Source organism: Pelophylax lessonae, assembly GCF_965119305.1.
Source record: "Pelophylax lessonae genome assembly, chromosome: 12".
Lineage (NCBI taxonomy): Eukaryota > Metazoa > Chordata > Amphibia > Anura > Ranidae > Pelophylax > Pelophylax lessonae.
The window spans coordinates 101685539-101702805 of record NC_138779.1 but is presented as its reverse complement, the minus strand read 5'-3'; the positions used below and the strand labels follow the sequence as shown (position 1 = coordinate 101702805).

Sequence of the window (17267 nt, the reverse complement as noted above, 5' to 3'; positions counted from 1 at the left end):
GCGCAAACCAATCAAAATACGCTTTTTGCGATTTTTTTTACCAAACATATGTAGCATAAAACAAATTGGCCGAAAATGTTAAAAAATTTAGATTTTTACATTTTTTTTGGGGAATTTCATATAAAAAAAAAAAAAAAAAAAATGTGAAAAATATTATTTTTGCCAAATTGACGCTCTTTTTTTGTTTATAGCGCATGATCAAAAAAATAAATCGCACAGGTGATCAAATACCACCAAAAGAAAGCTCTGTTTGTGGGAAAAAAAGGACGTCAAATTCGTTTAGGTACAGCGTCGCACGACCACGCAATTGTCCGTTAAAGTCACGCAGTAAAAACAAAAAAACAAAAAAACCCTGGTCAGGAAGGGGGTAAAATCTTCCGGGGCTTAAGTAAATCGCAAAGGCTTGATTACACAGAACAGTATGTACATGCATGTGTGTGGCCAGATGAAACCTCAAAGTACTACCACATGTAAATGTAAACAGTCAGTCACTTGCAACATCATGTTAATTGCACGCTCAAATATACTCAGGGTTTCCAGTCAAACCAACCATACAAGCCTTGCATTGTGTCTATAACCATTTAAGAAGTGTTACACGGCACACCTTATCTACATTTCACATCATTATTTTATGCAGAGTGGCTGAGTTCCTCATCGCCATCACTTGTTTTAGTTTACTGAATAGACTGAATTATTCTGGTCGGTAAAACTGACCACTTCCTCTTTTAGATTAGCCTTCCTGTTTCTTTGCACATAAGCGAGGCAAAAAAGGAACCAGCCGGAGGTTTTACAGCAAAATCTATAAAAAACAAACTGCTGACCTGAGAGCTTGAACAAGATTTAGGTCTGTAAACTCATGAAGGTCCACAAAAGCATGAAGTACTGAAATGTTGAAGTCTTCCCTAAAAAAATAAAGAAAATTATTTTACACACATACATTATAATAAAATATTAATATAAATATAATCGAACATAATTATATATATATATATATATATGGCTAATCGATCTAAAATGTCTACACATGTTAAAACGTCAGGTTTCTGTGGTGTAAAATCATTTGAGAACTTTTTCCAACTTTAATGTGACCTATAAACTGTACAACTCAGTTGACAAACTGAAATTTTAGGTGGAGGGAAGTAAAAACAAAAGACTAAAATAATATGCATGCATAAGTGTGCATACCCTTAAACTAAAACTTTGTTGAAGCACCTTTTATTACAACACTGAATATTTTTGGAAATGAGTCTATCAGCATGACATCTTGACTTGGCAATAGTTGCCCATTCTTCTTTGCAAAAACACTCCAAATCTGTCAGATTGTGAGGGCATCTCCTGTGCACAGCCCTCTTCAGATTACCCCACAGATTTTCAGATTAAGGTCTGGGCTCTGGCAGGGCCATTTCAAAACTTTAAATGTTCTTCTGCTGAAGCCATTCCTTTGTTGATTTGGATGCATGCTTTGGGTCGTTGTCCTGCTGAAAGATGAAGTTCCTCTTCATATTCAGCTTTCTAGCATAAGTCTGAAGGTTTTGTGCCAATATTGACTGGTATTTGGAACTGTTCATAATTCCCACTACCTTGACTAAGGCCCCTGTTCCAGCTGAAGAAAAATCAACCCCAAAGCATGATGCTGCCACAACCATTTTTCACTGTGGGTATGGTGTTCTTTTAGTGATGCGCAGTGCAGTGTTGTTTTGGTGCCAAACATCTTTTGGAATTATGGCCAAAAAGTTCAACCTTGGTTTTATCAGACCACAACACATTTTCCCACATGCTTTCGGGAGACTTCAGATGCGTTTGGTTGGGCTTGGATGTTTTTCTTCGTAAGAAAAGGCTTCTGTCTTGCCACTCTATCCCATAGCCTAGACATTTTAAGAATACGGGAGATTGGCAAGTACTGGCTGTGTGGTACATGCGATATTCTTGCAGTTTCTTTAATGTTGCTGTAGGCCTTTTAGCAGCCTCCCTGACCAGTTTTCTTCTCGTCATTTCATCAACTATGGAGTGACATCCAGTTCTTGGTAATGTCACTGTTGTGCCATATTTTCTCCACTTGATGAGGACTGTCTTCACTGTGTTCCATGATGTATCTAATGCCTTAGAAATTCAATTGTACCCTCTGACTAAAACATTTGAACAATGAGATCCCTCTAAAGCAGGGATCCTCAAACTACGGCCCTCCAGCTGTTGCGGAACTACAAATCTCATCAGGCATTGTAAAACTCTGGCATTCAGAGACATGACTAGGCATGATGGGAATTGTAGTTCCTGAACAACTGGAGGGCCATAGTTTGAAGACCCCTGCTCTAAAGCTTTGGAAACTCTCTGTGGACCATGGCTCTTGCTGTAGGACAGGACTAAGAAAATGTCAGGAAAGACCTACTAGAACAGCTGAACTTTATTTGGGGTAATCAGAGGCACTTTAACAACTTCAGCTCCGGAAGGTTTTATCCCCTTAAAATTACCAGGCCATTTTTTGTGATACGTCATTGCGTTGCTTTAACCACTTACCGCAAAGTGACGTAGGGCTACGTCAGCAAATTTTGCGGTGTTATACCGGGGTGATGCCTCTAGCTAGAGGCACCATCCCGGTACCGTGGTTTACAGCCGACGGCCGGCTTTCCGTCGGTAACGACCGATGTGGCTTGGGAGCCGCTCGATCGTAACCCGGGTGAGCGGGAGGGGACGCCCCCTCCCGCGACTTTGCTCGGGGCTCCCGTCCCACCGGGAGCCCCAAGCACCCAGCCGGCACGTCCGCTGGCTGGATGGAGTCCCGATCTAAGCCAGAAGCGGCTTTGATCGGGTCTCCGATGACGTAACCCGAAGGCAGCGTCCATGACGTCACTTACGGGTTACTCTGCTGCAAAAAGCGGCAATTTAAAAAAACGGCTGTATGCAAAAAAATGCAGTTTTCTGCGTTTTGCATGCATGAAAGTGTAGTGGAGGGGTCTAGGGTCTTTTAGACCCTCGATCCCTCCATAAAGAGTACCTGTCACTGCATATTGGTGTCACAAGGGATGTTTACATTGCTTGTGAGAGCAATAAAAGTGATCAGATTTTTTTTTTTTTTAAAAAAAAAACGAATAAAGTTTAAAAAAAAATTTAAAAAAAATTTAGCAGCCCCCGTCACCGTTAGCTCGCGCATGAAGAAAAACATAATACGGAAGGCGAGCCGCAAATGAAATCACTGTTCAAACCACACAAGTGAGGTATCGCCGCGATCGCCAGAGCGTGAGCAATAATTAAAAAAAAAAAAGAGCTACACTCTAACTCTAAACTGGTAACCGTTAAAAAATGTAAGCGTCGCCTATTGAGATCTCTATTGACCGTAGTTTGTCGCCATTCAACAGGGGTGCGCAATTTTAAACCGTAACATGTTGGGTATCTATTTACGCGGCGTGACATCATCTTTCACAATATACAAAACAAATAGGCTAACTTTACTGTTTAGTATTTTTTAAATGCAGTGAAATGTGATTTTTCGTAATTTTTCTAAAAAAAAATGGCGTTTTAAAGACCGCTGCGCAAATACCGTGTGACAAAAAATATTGCAATGACCGACATTTTATTCTCCAGAGTCTTTGCTAAAAAAAATATATAATTATATATATATATATATATATAATGTTTGGGGGTTCCAAGTAGTTTTCTAGGGAAAAAAAATGATTTTAACTTGTGAACAAAAAGTGTCCAAAATAGGGCTGGGGCTTAAGTGGTTAACTGACAATTGCGTGGTTATGCCACGTTATACCTAAATAAAATTGATGTCCTTTTTCCTACAAATGGAGATTTCTTTTGGTGGTATTTGAGCACCCCTGTGAATTTTATTTTTTTGCACTATAAAAACAAAAGACCTACAATTTTGAGGAAAAAAAAAATATATATATTTTATACTTGCTGCTATAAAACATATCCAATAAAAAAAAAAAAAATTAGTTTAGGCCAAATTGCATTCTGCTACATATTTTTAGTAAAAAAAAAAAAAAACACACAAACACCACATATTGATTGTTTTGCACTAAAGTTATAGCGTTTACAAAGTATGGGTTAGACTTATGGACTTTTTTATTAGTAATGGCGGCGATCAGCAATTTTTAGAAGGACTGCAACATTGCGGTGGACAAATCTGACACTATGATACTTTTTGGGGACCAGTGACACCAATACAGTGCTAAAAATATGCACTGTTACTGTATAATGGACACTGGCAGGGAAAAGCTTAAGTGTGCTCCTAGGGAGTGCTTTCGAACGAGAACGAGAGAGAGAGATCTCTCTTCCAGTCTGATAGAACCGCGGTCTGACTTGTTTACATAGGCAGTCCGCCAGTCTGTCATTCTCCTGAACGATTGTGGGTGGCCGGCAGCTGGCTGATTGGCTCATTCTGTGTCCAATCCCAGTGTGAGCATGGCTCTTGTGGCAAAGCCCCCTAGAGCAGTTTTACAAATACACGTTCAGGTACGTGATTTTGCGCTTAAGGGCCTCCCTGCTGCAGTAAATGTACGTTGGGTGGTCCTTAAGTGGATAAATTATGGCAGGTGTGTACTGACTCCTATTTAACAGGAGTTTGAATGGGATTGCTTAATTCTGAACACAGCTACATCCCCAGGTATAAGAGGGTGTGCATACTTATGCAACCACATTTTAGTTTTTTTATTTTTACCACCCCAGAAAAGATTTTAGTTTGTTTTTCAATTGAGTTGTACAGTCTATAGTAGTGATCGACCGATATCGTTTTTTAGTGCCGATACCGATATTTTGGTCATCGGATATCAGCCGATATTTTCAGACATTTAAAAAAAAAAATAAAAAAATCATGTCCGGGTTTTTACATGGAGACCCAATCAGAGCCAAATGCCGCTTTGATCGGGTCTTCTCTTCGACGGCCGTGCAGGTAGGATGCCTGGGTCTCCTCCCGCTCCTTGTAACGACAGCCGAGCAGCTTCTCAGCCGCATCGGTTGTCATTACAAGACATCATACCATTGGTTATGGATGCCGGTACTGGGGTGATGCATCTAGCTGCATGCATTACTCCGGTACAGCACTTTCCTGGAATATTAGTAACCTCAGAGGGCGATTCTGATATATCGGGGAAAGTGCATATCGGCATTGCTGATAAAATTAGTCGATCCCTAGTTTATAGGTCACATTAAAAAGCTGGAAAAAAGTTCTGAAATTATTTAATCGGTCTCATTTTTTTTTTTTTTACATCACAGAAACCTGACATTTTAACAGGGGTGTGCAGACCTTATATAGGTGTGTATTTGTGTGTATTTTTTTTTCTATTATTTAACACACACTTCTGTGCCATCATGCATCTAAAATGGTATGCTTCAATACATCTAATAAAAGACAAGCCTTTATATTGCATACTCTGGTTAACAATATATATTTCAGATTTGAACAAAGTATAAAATACGGCCACAACTTTTTCAATTGAGTGATGACCTGTGATAAGCCGTTATTGCGGTGTCTCAGTGACTCATAGGATGTGAGAGCAATTTTCCCAGCAGGGACACCGACCGGAATAAAAATCTGACAATTTCTAACTCTCCCTTATTCTAAGAGCTTTACGGCCATCTGTGTTTAGATTGGAGTAACCACAGAGGAAATGAGTAAAGATTGCCATAACTTGAACACAGAGAAAAAGCCGACGAGGAATTGTAACTTTTCCTCAGTATATTCAAAAAAAATGTTGAGCTGGATTCTTTTTTTTTTTTTTCCCCCACAAGGAAATAGCAACTTAAAACAACTAAACAAACATGACATGTAATTAACTGTTTAAGTGCCGGTTTCCACTAGTGCGACTTGCTGTGTGACTTGACACATGTCAAGTCGCACAGCAAGTCAAAAGCCATTGATTTCAATTCGGCCTGTTTCCACTGCCGCGACTTCAGTTGCGGCGACTTCAAAAGTAGTTTGTGCACTACTTTTGAGCCGGCTTCAGTGCGACTTCCCTCTATAATGAGGGACAAGTCGCACTGAAAGCCGCAGTTTACTTTCACTACAAAGTCGCACGACATCGTAGCCGCGGCAGTGGAAACGGAGCCTAAGGGTTTAAGTAAATGTACATATCTGGCTAATATATTTTTATTCACATTGGCTTGTATGTGGAAGAAAAACATACATACCTGAATTCTAACATAACAGACGACATGGCCAGCACTTAAGTCCAGGGCCATTTTCCTCTTTACATTAACCACTTTAGGTCTGCTCTTTAGCAGTTTTCCCGCTACAGGGCGGCACCTGTGCGCCAGATCATGTACATATACGTAATCAGACACTTCAGGGTGGGTTGTGCCTGCAGCTCGCTGTCATTGTAACATAGCGGAAGCTGATCATTGGGTGTGGGGTACTCCACGTCCTCCGATCATCGGCGAGAGAGACAGAACTGCGATCTGCCTATGTATACAAGGCAGATCACCATTCTAAGGGGGGGGGGGGGGGGGGATAGAGTTTGTAGATAAATGCCATCTATTTCCCTAGTTAAAGCACCTCCCATAGTATAAAACACTGGTTAAGCACAGTTAACCCCTTGATCGCCCCTGATGTTTAACCCCCCTGGTTAAACACTGGTTCTCAAATTTAGTCAAAAGGGTCAGTGTCAGAAATAAATATCTCAGTTTATAGTCATTAACTTTGGCACAAACCAATCAATATACATTTATTGGGATTTTTTTTACTAACAATATATAGCCAAATACATATTGGCCTAAATTGATGAAATTAGATTTTTAGTATTTTCTTTTTTTTTTTTCTTTTCTTTTTTTATTTGATAGGTTTAATAGCAGAAAGTAAAAAATATTTTTTTTATTTTCTAAAATGGTCAGTCTTTTTTTTTGTTTAAAAAATTAAAACCGCAGGTGATAAAATACCGATAAGACCCCATTCACACTAGCGCGACTTGTCAGGCGACTTGGTCGCCTGACAAGTCGCTGTGGGTCGCTCGCCATTGAATAGCACAGGACCCGTTCTAATAGGAGCGACACAAGTTGATCCGACATAGAAAAAGGGTCCTGTACTACTTTGGGGCGACCTGGAGGCGACTTGTATTGACTTCAATGATATGAAGTCTGTGCAAGTCGTGCCGAGGTCGCCGTGCACGCTGTGCACCGCCACCTCACAGGTCGCCCCACCAAGTCGTGTCGCCCCTGTCTGAACGGGGTCTTAAAGAAAGCTCCATTTGTGGGGAAAAAAGGAGATACATTTTATTTGTGTATAGTGTCGCACGACCCCGCAATTGTCAGTTCAGTAACGCAGTGCCATATCTCAAAAAATGTTCTGGTCATGAAGGGGGGTAAATCTTCTGAAGGTCAAGTGGTTAATGTATAGGTCAGGGCAAAAAAAGACAGTGAAAACTTCCTGTAGTTCTGCTGCAATGAAATTCCTTAACAGTGTTGTTTGACCTGCCCAAGTTCTCCTCTAGACTACAGAATTCTGCCCCCTTATGTTCCAGAGGTAAAAGGAAACTGTGGGGTGTTCTGTATAGTTACATACCATATATGCTCGAGTATAAGCCGACTTTTTCAGCATGTTTGTTTTTTATGCTGAAAAAGCCCCCCTCGGCTTATACTCGAGTCATGGTCTCACTTACCTTTTGCCCGGTCAGTGTGCAACGTGTTGGTGCCTGGCGGCGCCATTTTTAAATTGAAGGCGGAAAGGTAAGTGAGACTCCTCTGCAGCCCCTGCATCTCTTGTACTATGCCTGTGCCATGCCTGAACCATCTCCTGTGCCATGCCTGAACCATCTCCTGTGCCATGCCTGAACCATCTCCTGTGCCATGCCCAAAGCCCTGCAACTCCTGTACCATGTCCGCAGCCCCTGCGCCATGCCCGCAGGCCCAGTTTTGGGTCTCGTGGTGGTCCAGTTGGGTCCAGTAGCTGCTGCATTTCCCACCCTAGGCTTATATTCGAGTCAATACGTTTTCACAGTTTTTTGTGGTAAAATTAGGTTCCTCGGCTTAAATTTGGGTCGGCTTATACAGTAGTTAGTCTGGTTGAGAAAAGACACCATCCAGCTAAACCAATAAAGTAAAGATTGCCACAACTGGAACTGTTGTCCAGCAAGTGAGAAGAGGGCAGTGCTGGGATTTCAGTGCAATTAACATGAAGCAACTCTTGGCCTAACATATAGAAAAAAGTGAAGAATCTGAAATGCCCATAGTTTCCAGCAGTCATTGCTCTATTGCAGGAGAGAGAATATGATTAATGGAGTAGCTGCTACAGACAACACAGAAAAAACATATGCGAGTCCCAACAAGAAAAAAAGTATGTACTAAAGTGGGCGTACCTCTCTCCTAGATAGTCCCCAATGGCAGTCTTATTGAGGCCTTCGCCTTTGTATAAAAAACGAGCTATATCCTCTGCAGTGTTTCTTAGCAGATCATTTTCTTGAAGGTACAGGATCCCCTGAAATAAAAAAAAGGAAAAAAAAAAAAAAAAAAAGCATTGGACAACATTAAAAAATACATTTGTACAATTTATATACATAAATAATATACATCATTTTCTGTCACACTACTGATTGAAAGGGATTCCATCACCCCTGAACTGAAAGGCATGCAAACTTTGGGCCTTCCTTTCTGCACAGCACATTAGATGTCACAGTGTGGGAGAACACAAGCACTCCACAAAGCCAGTGCCAAAGTGAGATAATAGGAGGCAATTTCAGCCCAAAATAAGTAGATGTTTGCCTGCTACATACCGCTAGCACAGTGTTTTTCAACTCCGGTCCTCAGGGCACACTAACAGGCCATGTTTTAAGTATTACCTTGGGGAGATGCAGACTAGAGTACTGCAATCACTGAGCAGCAAATTATATCACCTGTGATGTATTTCAGTTTTCTTGCAAATCTGGCCTCTTAGTGTGCCCTGAGGACCGGAGTTGAGAAACACTGCGCTAGCATTTATTGCCCCCCTTTAAAAGGAGAAGGTATATAAAACACATACACACTCTTCTCCATGCTGCGGCTGACCCCCGGCCAGCTCCAAGCCCGAGAATCGAGCGATTACAAGACTACTGATCACTTAGTTCTCTGTCAGCTTGGAGCAGACAGTCACCACTTTGCCCCTCTAGAGCTCACCAGAGCGCCATGCAGGAAAAGGTGGCTTTGGCACAGAGCACCTCGCTGAGAACTGAAGGCAGCAGTCAATCGTGCAGCTGGGTGGATCCTGACAACATGGTCAGGATTCTTCCAGAGCCTTGATAGCCAATTATTAGCCGACACTGGGTCACAGGAGAGCTAAAGTAAGTGTATTATGTCCAAAAAAATCTTCAACCATCTTTCTCTTTTAAAAAGAAAGCCTTTCTAACCAATGTCTGGTGTGGCGCTGCTTGGGTTTCAGCCCTCTTTGCCCCTCTAGGCACTATAGGCTAGAACAGGGGTAGGTAACCTTGGCTCTCCAGCTGTGCTGAAACTACAAATCCCACGAGGCACTGCAAAACTCTGACAGCTACAGGCATGCCTTCCTAAGGCAGAGGCATGATGGGATTTGTAGTTTCAGCACAGCTAGAGAGCCAAGGTTCCCTACCCCTGGGCTAGATGAGCCTAGTATGTCACTTGATATGACGTGAACTAGAACCCAGGACATCTAGATGTTGCCAAGAAACGCAGCATGACAAGCTGGTGAGTAAACATTAACAGAACTGCCTCAACAGAAAGACAGGCCAAAGATTAAGGTTCATGGTATGGAATAGAGAGGTGGCGGGCATGTGCAGACATCAGTAAGCAAGGCTGATCATGGTGAAATAACTTTGAATTACTACTGCCCAAACATATCCTAGCTAGAGAGGTTTCCAGATGCACCCTGACATTAGAGGGTTGGTCAGAAGATGGAGCAATGTCCCTAAACATTGTGTGCATTTACAACATACCGTGCACATCAATTGTACTTGGTTAACCTCGGAAAGCTGCATTAGGGTTGAGCCCTGCAGAACAAAGAGCTGGTACTCTGCTTTTGGATTTTTCTTTATTCATATCCTTAACTTACCTTGCCCAGGCCTGCGACAGATTTACTTAAAGATTCCTACACTAAAATCAGTGCTTATGGAGTAAAGCTTAAAAGGGAACTTCACTCTCTCACTATTTTTAATCCTTATGCTGCTAGCATTAGCAAATAAATAGGAAAGTATAGTTACTGGTTTTGAATTTGCTTTACATTTCTTCAGTTACTGTATCAAAAATGTCTGTGCGTCTTATGGAGCGCATACTGAGTCTCCCCGCGGTATCTCCTGAGTCCCGGCTCAGCCGTCACTTACTTGCATGGAGCCGCTACTTCCTGTATAGGTCCGGCTCACAGGCAGAGTGATATCAGATGCACTCCCCCTGTGAATGGAGGAGCCATACACATGAAGCAGCGGCTTTGCTCTGTACTGCAGCCGCTTGCTTCCTCCCGGGCTCAGCCACAGACAAGAAAATCCCTGCAAGAACCCTTACTGCTTTTACTGTATACTACAAGAGTCGTATGGTCAGATGCGTCTTATGGAGCGAAAATTATGGAAATTCCTGGTTTCTTGCCGAGGCAAAAGAGGTCATACATTCCAGTTTTCAGGAGGGGTGTTCTAAGCTAAGCTCACCCTTCTGCTTGCATGTCTGAGCTAAGAGCAGATGAGCTAAATGCTACAAGAATCCTCTGCCCTTACTCAAGATGGCCACGGCCAGAAATGCTAGAGGGTGGTTTTCAAAGTGATCTCTCAGCAAAATAAAAGCACAGAGACTTTGATGGATGGATGAGTTTGCTTTGAACACCAACATTGAATTAAATAGCGTTTTTATTTCGTGGTGCTCATATGCAGTGTAGTTACACTTTAATTACAGATATTATAAAACTTATTTGCCCACCAAATTAAGAAAAAAAAAATACCTTTTTAGGATCCATATTGAACTTCTTTCTGCCCATTCCAATTTTCCGATTCCTTTGCAAAGTTTTACTGCCAAAGAAAAAAAAAACACATCCATGAATAACCACAAACAGTTCTTGACAAAAACAGATAAATTGTTATTGCCAAACAATAGGTAATATGTATTTGTGGTTTTAGTGTGGCCTTTTTCATTACAAGTCCCAATACCTATATGACTATCGTAACAGCCAAAAGTTAAAGAAGGGGGAGGCAGAGGATCAGTTCAATTCCCTTTTAAAAAGGTGAAGTTCTGCTTTTATATCACTTTAAAAAAAAAAAGTACAAGTTCACCTTTTAACAAAAATTAATAAATGCACACTTTTTGCAGGTAAAAAAATCTGCATTTATTATTTTTGGTTTCTGAAGCCTCTAAAGCATTGCACCAGTGGTCAAGCAGATCTCTGGTGCCATGCAGGTCTCCTGCAGACTGTCAGTGTATCTGTGTGCCCGTACGTCCTATACGGGCAGATATAATCTGACAGGAAGAAAGCAAATACCACGGCACTCCACAGCGGCATGATAGTTCTTTGAAAACTATAAGCCGACATTCACAGCACACTATGAATGAGTGACTCGGCCAGGCAGGGCAGAGCCCCACTCGGCCACGTATTTTTTAAAAATTGTGACAGCTAGCAAAGGAGAGAAGATCTCCGCTAGATGTCAGATCAGGGAGCTGGGGGGGGGGGGGGGCAGTCCGTTTGTAACATGTTATATCCTGAATATGGGTGTAACACGTTACAAAAGGTGAACTTATCCTTTAATTGGGATTGACAGTAAGGTATATACCAAGCCCCCCCCCCCCCCAATGAATGCTGGGGAAAAAAGGGAACAAACCATACCAAGGCCCACCCAATGAATGCTGGGGGGAAAAAGGGAACAAACCATACCAAGGCCCCCCCCAATGAATGCTGGGGGGAAAAAGGGAACAAACCATACCAAGGCCCCCCCAATGAATGCTGGGGGAAAAAAAGGGAACAAACCATACCAAGGCCCCCCCAATGAATGCTGGGGGAAAAAAGGGAACAAACCATACCAAGGCCCCCCCCAATGAATGCTGGGGGGAAAAAAGGGAACAAACCATACCAAGGCCCCCCCAATGAATGCTGGGGGGGAAAAAGGGAACAAACCATACCAAGGCCCCCCCAATGAATGCTGGGGGAAAAAAAAGGGACAAACCATACCAAGGCCCCCCCAATGAATGCTGGAGGGAAAAAGGAGAACAAACCATACCAAGGCCCCCCCAATGAATGCTGGGGGGAAAAAGGGAACAAACCATACCAAGGCCCCCCCAATGAATGCTGGGGGAAAAAAAAAGGGAACAAACCATACCAACGCCCCCCCAATGAATGCTGGGGGGAAAAAAGGGAACAAACCATACCAAGGCCCCCCCAATGAATGCTGGGGGGAAAAAAGGGAACAAACCATACCAAGGCCCCCCCAATGAATGCTGGGGGGAAAAAAGGGAACAAACCATACCAAGGCCCCCCCAATGAATGCTGGGGGAAAAAAAGGGAACAAACTAGACCTAAAGAGCTTTCAGAATTCAAAGCTGAAAACCTAAAATTCCATCACTGTCACTTGAAAGAACAGTTCGGGTAATCAGATGTATATGCACTTGGGAAAACACATCTTTTTTTATGTATGTTTAGAAGATATGCTGATCTGTTTACCTGTATACTAATGAGGTGTTCCCACTGCTGAAGTTTACAGAAGGAAAAACAAGCTATTTTCTGTTATTAAAGATCTTCTATAATGCAAGCGATAGCATGAAAACCTGTATCCTGCAGGACTCAGCACCCATTATAACAATCAGCTTGGATGAATCTACAAGGCTATTTGTCATGTCATGTGTATGAAGAAAGGACAATAAGTCCACTTGGATGATGAAGTCCTACCTTCCTTCGTTGGCCTCAAGACCTTCCACTTCATTCATGGCCTCGCTCAGCTCATCCCGAAGCCTCTGGATCTCCACCAGCAGTTCCTGTTTCCTGCGGCGGATATTCTCCAACTCGATGCGCTCTTCAGGAGTCAGGTCAGCGGGGACTAAAAAGGAAGCAACAAAAACATTCTCAGGGCTTCGCATACTCAGCAGCGTATTACTCATGGTGAAAGCAAGGAGGAACTTGGTGAAATTTCTCTGTGCTGCTTCAGCAAAACTATCGCCTTGACATGCAATCCTTCAATATGAGGATCAGACTGCTCTGTGCTAGTGAATATCATTTCCATTCCCAATAAAAGCTGTAAATCATTCTGTAGAACAGTGACAATTATTGAGACTTTACAACTCTACATGTTCCTCAGCGTGGCAAATGTTAACAACCATTGTAAAGGATGTCTAAGAGCGGATTAGAAATTGTTTCATACATAACCTCAGTCTAAAGAAATGATGCTTTGTTTAACTAGATACAAAAATTTGCAGCTGCTGCGAGAAACAAACAAGACATTGTAACTCCAAAACTGGAGACAGATCTTTACTGTACAAATAACAGCGGACGCCATTGGTTGGCCTATAAGCAGAGATGTATAGTAACTAAGTAGAACTACTTCACTACTGTACTTAAGTACCGAAAGGCGGTATCTGTACTTTCCTGGAGTAGAATTTTTTTCTCCTACTTCCACTTTTACTCCACTACATTTTTTCAATGATTTCAATACTTCTACTCCAATATTTTTTTTTGTGCTGCATAGTTACTCGTTACAATTATAAAAATTACCACTGCCAGAACAGTAGATGGCAGGTTTCATGAAGCTCAAAACATGTGTATTATCAGCGCATACGAAAATAAATGCTACTGTATGTATAAATAAAAGCTGCATTTGAAATAATAAAAGACAATATGATGTTCAAACTTTTGACTTCTTTAATAACTACATAAAACACAGTACTTGTACTTTTACTTTCAGTACTTGAGTAGCAAATTTAAAAAAAAAAACTACTTGCAATACTTAAGTACAAAAAATGTTGAATACTTTAGTACTTCTACTCATGTCACTTTTTGATCGAGCATTTCCACTTCTACTCAAGTCACTTTTTGATCGAGCACTTGTACTTTTACTCAAGTATGGGTTTCGAGTACTTTATACAACTCTGCCTATAAGGTCCATTTAATGAAATCATTATCTCAAATGAAGCAAGCTATGGCATATTGGGGTTATCTATGAGAACAAGCTAAAAACACTTAAGCACTGAGCGCTAAGTCCATAATACCATGTGGGCTTGTGGGAGGAAACACAGGATTATTGCTCTGGGCTGCTGTAGATGGAAACCATGGAGTAATGGTAAACCAGGGAAAAACATTCAAATAAACAGCGCTCAGAGCCTTTAGTGGAAGTGGGGCTAATTAGAAGCCAATCAACACATCATACAGGAACCATAGTCCTTCAGGGACTGCCATGTAAACTTCAATGAACATAACTTTATTCCAAACATGAAACAGTAAGCGAGCTATAAAGACCACCAGTAAAATAGGTTGACTAAAGCAGGGCCATTTACTGAGATGAAAGATCAAGTATATTCTTCTGTGGGGGAACTGGTGTGGGTATGAAGGATGGTGGTAAACAGTGTGCCAACCGCTGTGCTGACATGGCGCGCCAAGGAGAATATCCACCAGACTCCGGAAGGAGATCAAGGTAGAGCTGCAGACAGCCGGCGGTGGACCTCAATCATCGGTGGTTGGTGTGAGTATCACGGCAGCCACCTTCACCAGTGAGTGATATACTCGATCTTTCATCACAGCCCAGGTGCTTGGTAAACGGCCTTGCTTCATTTGATTGATTTTACTGATGGTCTTGATGGCTCGCTGTTTAATGTTTGGAATAAATGTATGCTCACTGCAGTTTACATGGCAGTCCCTGAATGACTACGGTCCCTGTATTATGTGGTGATGGACTTAGAATTAGCCCCACTCCGACCAAAGGCTCGGAGCGCCATTTGTATGGTTTTTCCTATGAGAACAAGCAGTCAAGGGCTCACTTCCTAGAAAGCCATGTCTGTGCATCAAAATGATAAGCTTAGAAAAAAATCAAGCAAATGGAAGAAAAAAAAAAATAAAAAATAAAAGCAACATTGCTCAGATCTAATTGTAGGTGCACAGCCCTTATGGCTCATTTACAGTTAAACCCCCAACAACGTAAATCAGCTCTACAAGATATTTTCGGTTATTCACAAACAACTCCCCAAATATTGTACATAATTATAAGCCCCCGTTCACACTGGGGCGACCTGTCAGGCGACCTGGTCGCCTGACAGGTCGCCTTCCATAGAGATGCTGCGGACCCGTTCAAATAGGAGCGACACAAGTCGCTTCGACTTAGAAAAAGGGTCCGGAGCTTCTTTGGGGCGACCCGGAGTGACCTGCATAGACTTCAATGTTATGAAGTCCGTGCCGACCGCTCCGAGGTCGCGGTGCGAGCAGCGCGCCGCGACCTAGGAGGTCGCCCGGCAAAGTAGCGTCGCCCCAGTGTGAACGGGGCCTCAAGGAAAGGGCTAGGTGTTGAGTTTAATCAAGAGAGCAGCCTAGGGTGACAGTTCTGTTTCCCCTCACCTTAGGAAAGAAGCGGGTTGTTGGCATGATTAACGGGGGGGGGGGGGGGGGAGGAGGCTTAAAGCATCATTAAAGTGATATGGAATGCACTGTTTAATTTACATTGTACCTTCTATTTCTGTCTGTGGATGATTGCACTGTAATTATAGAAAAAAAAAAAAATACACCCAAGTACATTTTTCCCCAACGAATATACAGGTGCATCTCATAAAATTAGAATATCATTAAAAAGTAATTTAATTCAAAAAGGAAAACTCATATTTTATATAGATGCGTTACACACAGAAACACACACAAGATATATTTTAAGCATTTCTTTTAATTTTGATAATTATGGCTTACAGCTAGCGATAACCTAAAATTCAGTATTTCAATATATTTGAATATTCCATTAAGACCAATTAAAACAAAATAAATAAAAAATTATTTAAATTTAGAAAGGTTGGTTTACTGAAATGTCCATGTACAGTATAGTATGCACTCAATACTTGGTCGGGGCTCCTTTTGCATGAATCACTGCATCAAAGTTAGGTGGCATGGAGGTGATCAGCATGTGGCACTGCTGAGGTGTTATGGAAGCCCAGGTTGCTTTGATAGCGGCTTTCAGCTCATCTGCATTGTTGGGTCTGGTGTCTCTCATCTTCCTCTTGACAATACCCCACAGATTTTCTATGGGGTTTAGGTCAAGTGAGTTTGCTGGTCAATATAGCACAGTGATACCATGATCAATAAATCAGGTATTGGTAGTTTTGGCAGTGTGGGCAGGTGCCAAGTCCTGCTGGAAAATGAAATAAGCAGCTCCATAAAGCTGGTCAGCAGAGGGAAGCATAAAGTGCTCTAGAATTTCCTAGTAGAGGGCTGCACTGACTTTGGATTTGATAAAACACAGTGGACCAACACCAGCAGAAGACATGGCTCCCCAATTCATCACTGACTGTGGAAACCTCACACTGGACCTCATGGAACTTGGATTCTGTGCCTCTTCAATATTCCTCCAGACTCTGGGACCTTCATTTCCAAATGAAATGCAAAATTTCCCACAGTCAGTGATGATTTGAGCAGCCATGTCATCTGGTGTCGGTCCACCGTGTTTTATCAAATCCAAAGTCGGCGCCATTGACTCCCGCTGCTGTGTCTCAGCTGATCAGGAGGGAGAGTCCCAGACGGCCAAGGCACTCATGTACATCGCTGGATCGAAATGGGGCTCATGTAAGTATTAGCTGGGCTGCTGCACACTGTAGGTTTTTATTTGTATCTTAATGCATAGAATGCATCTACTTTTAATGGGGGAAAAAAAAAAGACTAAGGCAGGCGCCATACACGGTTCGAATCTTCACCACTTCAATGTCAGTTAGCCAAAAATGAGAGAGAGGGGGTGGGGCTGAACCGCAGCTTTCTATCCGAATAGACACAGAGCTGCGGCTCAGCTGCCCCCATAGCAAACTGCTTGTTGTGGGGGCACTAGACAAGAGGGAGGGGCCAGGCGACGGACCCGAGAAATGGAGGATCTGGGCTTCTCTGTGCAAAACCAACTGCACAGGGCAGGAAAGTGTAAAATGCTTGAAATTTTTAAAGAAAAGAAAAAAAAAAAAAAAAAAAAAAAAGAACAAGACTTTAGTATCACTTTAAGCCAGCAAGCTGGGTAGGGAAAAAACAGACAGATTCAGCCATCCACAAAAAGGAGGTAGATGAAGGAATAACCCCTCACCCCAGCACTGTCAAAAAAAAAAATCTTAGAAACATGTCCCTTCGACAACAGAATCAAATTGTTGAGTGGGGATGGCCATATGCTGATCAAGATTTGCCCAATCCCTGCTAAACT

At 42.2% G+C, this 17267-nt stretch overlaps 1 protein-coding gene across 1 annotated transcript in view; it reads right to left on the bottom strand.

Moving 5' to 3' along the window:
- CYTH2 (cytohesin 2) overlaps window positions 1–17267 on the bottom strand; it is a 94664-nt gene that overhangs the window by 33038 nt on the left and 44359 nt on the right. Inside the window, exons 2-5 of the mRNA XM_082273450.1 lie at window positions 12797–12944; window positions 10865–10931; window positions 8292–8410; window positions 822–902 (exon numbers count right to left, since the gene is read on the bottom strand). Of these exons, the coding sequence (XP_082129576.1) occupies window positions 822–902; window positions 8292–8410; window positions 10865–10931; window positions 12797–12944 (415 nt within the window). The remainder of the gene's footprint in view (window positions 1–821; window positions 903–8291; window positions 8411–10864; window positions 10932–12796; window positions 12945–17267) is intronic.